At 41.8% G+C, this 7,887-nt stretch overlaps 2 protein-coding genes and 1 long non-coding RNA gene across 6 annotated transcripts; 1 reads left to right on the top strand and 2 right to left on the bottom strand.

Moving 5' to 3' along the window:
- Window positions 1-264: 264 nt before the first annotated feature.
- On the top strand, window positions 265-1,863 carry LOC309699256. Its single transcript, XR_014274274.1, has 2 exons — window positions 265-763; window positions 1,599-1,863. It is a non-coding gene; the product is annotated as an uncharacterized lncRNA (long non-coding RNA).
- A 198-nt stretch (window positions 1,864-2,061) lies between these two features.
- Window positions 2,062-3,744, bottom strand: LOC309699245 (uncharacterized protein). The gene is made up of 2 exons (XM_082522196.1): window positions 3,364-3,744; window positions 2,062-2,474 (listed from the first exon to the last, which is right to left on the bottom strand). Exons 1-2 carry the CDS (start codon window positions 3,621-3,623, stop codon window positions 2,204-2,206), a joined length of 531 nt encoding a protein of 176 aa, XP_082378322.1. The 5' UTR covers window positions 3,624-3,744; the 3' UTR covers window positions 2,062-2,203.
- Window positions 3,745-3,897: 153 nt separating this feature from the next.
- Window positions 3,898-7,453, bottom strand: LOC309699235 (uncharacterized protein). Of its 4 annotated transcripts, XR_014274269.1 has the most exons (6): window positions 7,053-7,453; window positions 6,835-6,935; window positions 6,290-6,410; window positions 5,046-5,594; window positions 4,613-4,796; window positions 3,898-4,348 (listed from the first exon to the last, which is right to left on the bottom strand). XR_014274269.1 is itself a non-coding variant. In XM_082522184.1 (5 exons), the coding sequence occupies exons 1-5, from the start codon at window positions 7,428-7,430 to the stop codon at window positions 4,779-4,781; spliced, it is 717 nt and encodes a 238-aa protein (XP_082378310.1). In that variant the 5' UTR covers window positions 7,431-7,453; the 3' UTR covers window positions 3,898-4,778. The 4 variants fall into 4 exon arrangements, 1 of the variants encoding a protein (XP_082378310.1); XR_014274268.1 differs by having other exon boundaries at window positions 3,898-4,796; XM_082522184.1 differs by having other exon boundaries at window positions 3,898-4,796; window positions 5,496-5,594.
- Between the last annotated feature and the right edge of the window lie 434 nt (window positions 7,454-7,887).

The following is a 7,887-nucleotide window of genomic DNA, read 5'->3' as shown; positions in this document are numbered from 1 at the left end:
AAAAGGGGGTGTTTTACTGTTATTTTAGCATCAGCATTATTATTGCATCAGAATCATATAACAAGCATTGCATTGATCATTTATTGAAGCTTTTGACATTACATTAACATTTGTATTACGGTGATTGTTATAACCTCAGGTTAATCTTCTATTTACAGGTGTCAGAATGGTCATATGATCTTTCATTGCAGGTGTAACCATGATCATTTTTATACATATTGCAGTTTGTTGCTCATTATAGAGTTGTGCTCAAGTTAATAACGGTGTGTTCACACCGAACGCGATGGACGCGAATAGAGCGTCAGGTTTACATGTAAAGTCAATGGAAAGGCGCGATGACGCGCGATTGCGGGTCCCGCGAAAATTCAGAAGCAGATTTGCGTCGCCAAAACGCCAAAACGCGTGAAACGCGCGTCAGTGTAGCGCGTCTGGCGCGTTTGACTCGCGAATAAAACCACGCGCGTGAGTTTTTGTGTTGCATTTTGTGCATACGCGCGTTTCGCGTCTACCGCTCAGTTGGAAAAATCTGAACTCCAGCGTCAAATCGCGCCGCGACAACCAATCAGGAGCCTGGTGACGTGGCTGTTACCTAGGTCAAAGGGGCAGATCCAGCCAAAGCCTTTCATACTTCAATGGAGGGGAAGGCTAATCAATGCGGTAGCAAACAACTCGGAGCTGTACAACACCAGCTGCTTTCAGTACCGAGACAGGAATAAAAAGGACCGAGCTTGGAGGAAGATATGTGAAGAGATCGGGCAACCTGGTAAGTTCATTCATTTCTCTTTTGAAAGTTTTCACTGACCCGGGGAAGCCGCACAAAAGCTAGCAAGCCACCGCTATTTTCCCACTGACGTACAAATACCGTTCTGCTTTTATGCATGTTATCATTTAGGAATATATTTTATTGTTTATTAATAAACAGCACACAGTGGTCCCGCTGTTCATCCGTCACTGCTTTGCTTTTTCGCGGATTTTTTATTGCACAGTACAGCATTGCATTCTGCAGCCTGATTGACAAATCTCCTGCGCTTGCCAAATTTATCACGTTTGGTTTTGATAACCATCGCGTCCAATAGAAAAAACAGCACAAAAACACCCATAACTATGAGCCTCATTCGGAAATAGACACCTGCACCGTGAGGGAAAAAGGCGCACGAAAGTGGCGGGCAGATGAAGACAAACCGCGGCATAATAATACTTTTACGTTTTGCAATCTACAAAGGTTTGCACTTTGAGAATCAATTGTGAGAACTGTGACCAGGGGCTAGTTATTCTGAGAACCCCTGCAATAAATGAGGGACCACTGTCTACTCTACGATTATTATATCGAACCTGTTAACATTTAATACTGTATTGATAGAACCAACTGATTCTGCAGCAGAGCATCCCCAGTCCCTGAGCTCCTGCTGCTGCACCCACAGATATGTACAGCAAGCACTGATACCTTTTTAGTCGGTGGGATTCCCTTGTGATCACCTTTACTAAATATCTACAACCAATCTGATTATATCCTGTTATTGTTTTTTTCTTTTTTCAATGTTGAAATTAAAATCTAGTAGCAGCCTTCTCATTTCTTTGTGTTTTGTGCTGTTTTACAGGCCCACAGAGGAGGACGGCTCCGAGGCAGATGAGGGACGGGTCCCAGGACGGTCCATCGGCGGTGGAGCTGGCCATCCTGGAGTCCCTGAAGAGGCCACACCAGTCTCCAATGGAGCATTTCCTCCTCAGCCTTGTTCCTGCTCTGGAGAGCAGCTGGTCCTTTTTATTCCTGTCTCTCTGTAAATTCTTATATTTTATATATTTATGTTTAATGTTTTTCTGTTTGAGACTTTTAATATTATTTCAAATAAATGTTTATAATGACTAATGTCTCAGTTCTACTACACAGCAAATGTTGGCACACGACTTGACACATGTAGAATTTATTTCATATTATACTAATGACAAAATATACTGATACAGTGGGATGCAGAAGTTTGGGCAACCTTGTTAATAGACATTATTTTCCTGTATAAATTGTTGGTTGTTACAATAAAAAAATGTCAGTTAAATATCATACAGGAGACACACACAGTGATATTTGAGAAGTGAAAAGAAGTTTACTGGATTTACAGAAAGTGTGCAATAATTGTTTAAACAAAATCAAGCAGGTGCATCAATTTGGGCACCACAAAAAAGAAATGAAATGAATATTTAGTGTATATCAATGTGTGTGTCTCCTATATGATATATGGGGTGCCTTTGTCTGGATGTGCTTCCCATCCAGAGCTGCACAGCACAGAGGGAAGTTCCAGCGCTCCTGGAATCCCTCTGTGATGGAGCGCCAGTCTCCAGGTGAAGGCACAGCCATGAAGTCGTCCACTAGACAGTCCCAGATGGACGTCGCTGCCTGGGGGGTGATCTGGCTCACCGTGGACACACCGACTCTGAAACTGAACGCGATGGTCCTGAAGGAGTCCCCGGTGACAAGGAACCTGGACAAAATTGTTCAAAATCAGTATTATGTGTACTGCAGTTACAAAATACATCATTCAAATTCCAAAATACTTTTGTGATGTCAGATTTAAATCACAAAACATGAATCTTACATAAAACCTTTTGTAATTATAAGGATAATTACAAAATGTATATTAGATAATATCTAAAACAGTTGTGTTTTGTTTTAACTTTAACATATCATAATTTGATTGGTAGCAACTTTCACAACTACAGTGTGCCAATCACGCATAATTCCTAAACATGTCAATCAGGTAGGAATGAAGTAAGACATTAATAGAAATAAAGAGTTGTATGTTGACATGTAGCCCTTTCCTTGCTTAAATCATTAATATTTTTGAAAAATTAATCTGTGATAAGACAGCTTATCAAGATAGAACCATGTAACTAAAGATGAACCAAACTGTTCACAGTTTTATCTAACTCTGTTTTAATAAAGGCTGGTGACCCCTGTTATAGAGTCTGACAGCTGCAGGGATTATATACAAATATTCAACTATCCCAGAATTAAACCAGGTCTAAATAAAAAGGAGTGAGTATCACTACAAAGGTTAACTCAGTGGTCCTAATGCTACAGTTTGATATCAGCAAACACCGAGCGCATACATTGATGTGACACCACAGCCATGTTATCATGCAAACACTGATAACAGCATAAATCGAATTAAATCGGGGCTTGATGAGAGCTTCTGAGTATCACTAGAAATATTATAAAGAGTCGTCTCTGTACCACAGTTTGCTTTCAGTAAACACCGACAGCATTCACTGTTAGCATAGCACATCCATGTTAGCAGTGTATAACTGGATGGATTAGCATATTAGCACAGATATCAATAAAGGACTACCGTATTAAATAGTTTTACTAACCTCAGGCAGACGGACAGGCGCTCTGCAGGTGGGATTGAGCGTCTGTAGTTGGTGTCTAGGCGGGCAATGCTGGGACCGACGAGGGAAAGCAGGTCCTCAAACTGGCCGACGGTGATAGCGCTGGAATCGGCCGTCATCCAGGCGCAGCTCCTGGAGCAAGTGGTGAAACTCACCAAACTGCTCATGCCTCTGGAGGACCTGATGGACCCAGGTACGGCGAGGACGTCTTTTACGCTGCTGCTCTGCTCTCCACAGTACATAGAGAAGGGAGACTCTCTCTTCAAGCGCTAGCTCGATAGCTGCCATCTTGCAAAGATACCGGTCTGGCACAACTCCCTCCCACATTCCTCCCACATTTCCGGTTCACGCACGTCAAAATATCATATTTTGACCCGCGATGGATTTTTCTATTTTCTATTTTGTTTATTTGTTTAAAAGTCTAATCTTGTAAATAAACCACCAATGTATTATTATGCTGCCTCAATAGCATTTAATCATTGTGTAGTGTTACGCAACACTTAAATGACACAATTAAATGTACAATAAAATTAAATGACAATTTGTGCTCTAATGCTACGTCAGAGCAAATACAATAGCCAGAACTCATAATGACTACCATCAGGTCATAACAATATTCAAAATGTCATTATGTTGTCGTCCTTTTATCACATTACACATGTATGTTTGTAACTTGCTGTCCCAGTATTTCTGGGAGTATACTGTTTCTAAAAAAACACTCAACTTTAGGAATCGCATCATCCCAAAACTCAAGGTCAGGCAAAATCCTTTCAACAAATATGTCATTGCGGTTCCACACAACAAAGTCACAGTACTCTGCATTTGCAATGTGAAGCTGTGCCTGAATTTGGTAATAGTAGTCATGAGTTGGGTCCAGTGTGACATTATCCCCGTCACTGATGAGGCAGAAGCCCTTCTCCCCAGCACGCATGCGCAGGTTGACCGCATCTTTCTGAGAGTGTGGGCACTAAAATCACAGTGATGAGAACAACAATCAAGATTTATCTGATGAAACAGTGAAGAAGCAAAGATGATGGGTGTGGTCTGTGTTATCATAATCTCTCATTGCCCAAAACAAATGTCTATTTGACACAGACAATAAAGCCTCATCTTATCTTAATTGAACAATAGATTAGAAATTAGAAAAGGTATTTCCTGCATTTTTACTCAGTTCACTGATTCTTATGGAAAGATGTCACACCTATGGCCTTGACTACAACAGAGTCAATACCTTAATCTCGCAGATGCCAGTTCCATGACAGTCACAAGTGACTATCCCATCAGGGGAGGACCCCATGTATGGCCACTTGGGGTTCAGCCAGAGACCGCTGTCCATACATGAGAAGCCTGCATGCTCCTGGCTCATAAGCTTCTCATATGCTCCTCTGGCTTGTGCTTCATGTTTGCATCCATAACTATAAACAGTACACATGCCAAACATGAAAAGGAAATTATTACTTAGTATTGGATGTGTAAAACAGTAAAGTGATGTATTATACAATATGCCATTACCCTAAACTATACTTAGTTCTTACCCTGTATAACCCTAGCCGTATAAGCCTATAACTAACCTCCATCTTCATAACACTTTTTTAGTTACAGTTATGGACAGTTTCATACCCCAAATCTTAACTCTGCCTTACCCTACATCAAACCCTAAATACCTTGTAGCAGCTGTGGTGAACCTATATGCCTCTGGATAGCATATGGCCTTGATCAAGCTCTTTGATGGTTGCTGGGGGTTGGTCTTAAGAACTTGTTTCAGCTTAGAGGCAGTTACGCGTCCAGCTCTTTGCCTAAACCAAATACTGCTTGCACTCTGACTTCGAGTCGCCCTCTCTACAGCCTGGACTTGGGACAGGGTGAGCTCTTCAAGCTGGAAGTCCAGGCATAGCTCTTCAAGGTCTTTGGGGGGGGAGCTGCAGTGTCTCTGGTGTTCTGTACTCAGGCACAGTTTTAGGAAGCATGCTAGACTGGGGGACAAATTCTTTGTGGTAAGGTTCCCTAGACATCAGTGCTGCACTCCTTGGACAGTTTTTGCTTAAACTCTCAAAAAACCTACAGTATGTCTCTGAATCTCTCTGCACTCTTGGGCATGGAAGTGATTTCCCAACCTTTTGTGTACTTGTGCAGCCATCAATGGAACACTCAAGCTTTCGTTTTTTTGACTTTGCTGAAGAGAAGTCAATCAGAGTTACTGGGCAAGCAGGAATCTGGAAAAATTAAGCCAAAGAAGATCATTAAAATTTAAAAAGCTCTTTTCCAAAACGCTATATATTCGTTTCCAAAAATATTCGAAATTGAACAGTGATGGCAGTGGAGTGAGTATGTGTGTTTTAGGCTGGGTATAGTGGTTGGTTGGCAGTGAAGTGTGTGTGTGTATGTTGGGTGGGGATGGAGGTGCCATGTGCTGGGTATAAAAGGAGTGGAAAGTAAGCAGTTCCATGTTGATGAAAATGTGGTGTGAGGAGTTGTGAGTATTGAGGAATGCACGAGAAATGTGAATATATAAAGTGCTGCAGTCAGGTGTGTGTGTGCGCAGAAAACAAGTGCTAGGGTGTTGAGGCATGCATGAGAAGGGTGTGATATACAGTATACGGTTCTGCAGTCATGGTTATGTTAGTCATGAAAAAGGAAATTGCTTTTAAATGCTGTTATAGCGTTTTGGAATAGAACTCTTCATTTATTAAAGTACTGCCTTTTGTCTGACCCCTCACCTGCAACCTGCCCGGCTTGATTAGATCTACCAGGAGCTTGAAGCCCCCGCCGGTATAGCCTACAGGGTCATTGAGGCACTCAAGCTTCCCCACCACGACAAGGTAGCAGTATAGGGGAAGATATTTTATCCTACTGTCACATGAAGTCCCAATATAACATTCTTTATCCTACATTTTGCTTTTTGGCTTACCTTTTTAACATGAGATGGCATCAGCCACTTGCACTGCTCTGATGTGCATGTCGCTCTCATTTTCACCCCAGCTTCAACTGCAAAAAGAACAGCTCCAACGTGCGAGCATGATTCTGATAGTCTGGAAATAGAGCACATAATCTTTTTAACATGAAATGCAATATTTACAGTACATTTTGATGATGCATAGCTTACTAATACTAATGTGCAATGGCACTTTATTTGAAGTAACATGTTTATTCATTAACTCTTTCTCAACAGCCTATAGAGAAATCATTATCTAGGTGATGACATGACTGAATAGTTCTACCCTCTATCTGAAAAATGCATCTGAGTGTCATGAGGGATCTAAGGCAATCACACAAATTCTTAGCTGATGAATTCTTAGCTAAAAGAAAACACTCTCTCCCCACTACTACTGAAGTACACCTGCAAAATGCTAGCAGTGCCCTATGCGTATATGTGTGTGTGTGTGTGTGTGTGTGTGTGTGTGTGTATGTGTGTGTTCTCATTGCAATAACATCCTACTTAATTAGGCTACTAACCCTGCCATACAATTGCAATGAGCTGCAATCACTTCTCCATCCTCCTTTGCAATTACCCAAGTCTTCAGAGGTGTCTCGTTAGACCGCTGAGAATGGTTTACCTTGAAACAAACAACTCTAACGAAGTCCTAAGGATGTGGCATGTTTGTTGACGTTAAAGCCGCTACCGCTAACTGTTAGCGTGTTTAAGATAAAGCAATATAAGAACAAACACTCACCCTTGCAAACACCAAACTGTATCCATCACGGAGACGCTTTGTTCCAAGGTTGTGGACCCACCCGCTGACAAAAAAATTGTACGCCTCCAGACTCTTGAAAGCTTTCATTTGCTGCCTAGTGTAGTAAGAAGTCTGGAGGACCAAGTAGTTGGTGATATCCACAGCCTCGATAGTAGGCAAATCCTTTACTTCTGTGGTGTATTCGGACATTTTCAAAGAATACGGATCACGTCCGATATATTTTTTAACTATCTGTTTATATCTCTCCCGAGAAACGGGGTCTAAAGTTGCACAATAGCTGCTCTCCTGACTCTCCACAGTGTCCTCCATGTTTACTTCCGCCCTCCACTCAAAAATCGCGCTGCCTCCGCACGTCATCAGAACCACGTGACCGCAACCCAACTATTAGAAGAAGGTGGTAACTATTGCATTTGTTAAACTGATTTGCATTATATTAGACTGCTGATTTATTGTGAATGAATGATATTGTTTTATGATGCATTATACTGCTGAGTTATAAGAAATACTGTTCGCAGAAAGTCATCGCCTTATTTGTCTGATTAGAAGACAACAGAACATACTGGAGTTTTCTGCCCCATCTCAGCAGGAGCAGATAAACAGGGAGCCAAGGTCGTAGCTTAGGCGCCGTGTGAGAGAAAGCATGTGAATGTTTAGGCTTTTATGATAAGGTGGGGGCCACTAGAGGCTATAAGAGTTTGATCAATGCTCCACCATTTTGAGATCTGATGCTGTCTGCGTACGGTGTCCATCTCCCACGCGTGTGATCATTAAAATCATCGTTTGACTCAACCCGGCCGGACCAGTGTTGTTATTG

This window comes from Aulonocara stuartgranti (genome assembly GCF_965226115.1).
Source record: "Aulonocara stuartgranti genome assembly, chromosome: 22".
NCBI lineage: Eukaryota > Metazoa > Chordata > Actinopteri > Cichliformes > Cichlidae > Aulonocara > Aulonocara stuartgranti.
Note: the sequence above shows the minus strand (reverse complement) of the source record. Positions and strands in the feature narration are given on the sequence as shown.

Coding starts and splice junctions, on each gene's coding strand:
- LOC309699245 (XM_082522196.1), bottom strand. CDS start 3,623: ATGTACTGTGGAGAGCAGAGCAGCAGCGTAAAAGACGTCCTCGCCGTA. Junction 2,475..3,363: donor CGCCTGTCCGTCTGCCTGAG/GTTAGTAAAACT, acceptor AATTTTGTCCAG/GTTCCTTGTCACCGGGGACT.
- LOC309699235 (XM_082522184.1), bottom strand. CDS start 7,430: ATGACGTGCGGAGGCAGCGCGATTTTTGAGTGGAGGGCGGAAGTAAAC. Junction 6,936..7,052: donor ACAGTTTGGTGTTTGCAAGG/GTGAGTGTTTGT, acceptor GTTTGTTTCAAG/GTAAACCATTCTCAGCGGTC. Junction 6,411..6,834: donor CATTGCAATTGTATGGCAGG/GTTAGTAGCCTA, acceptor CTCTATTTCCAG/ACTATCAGAATCATGCTCGC.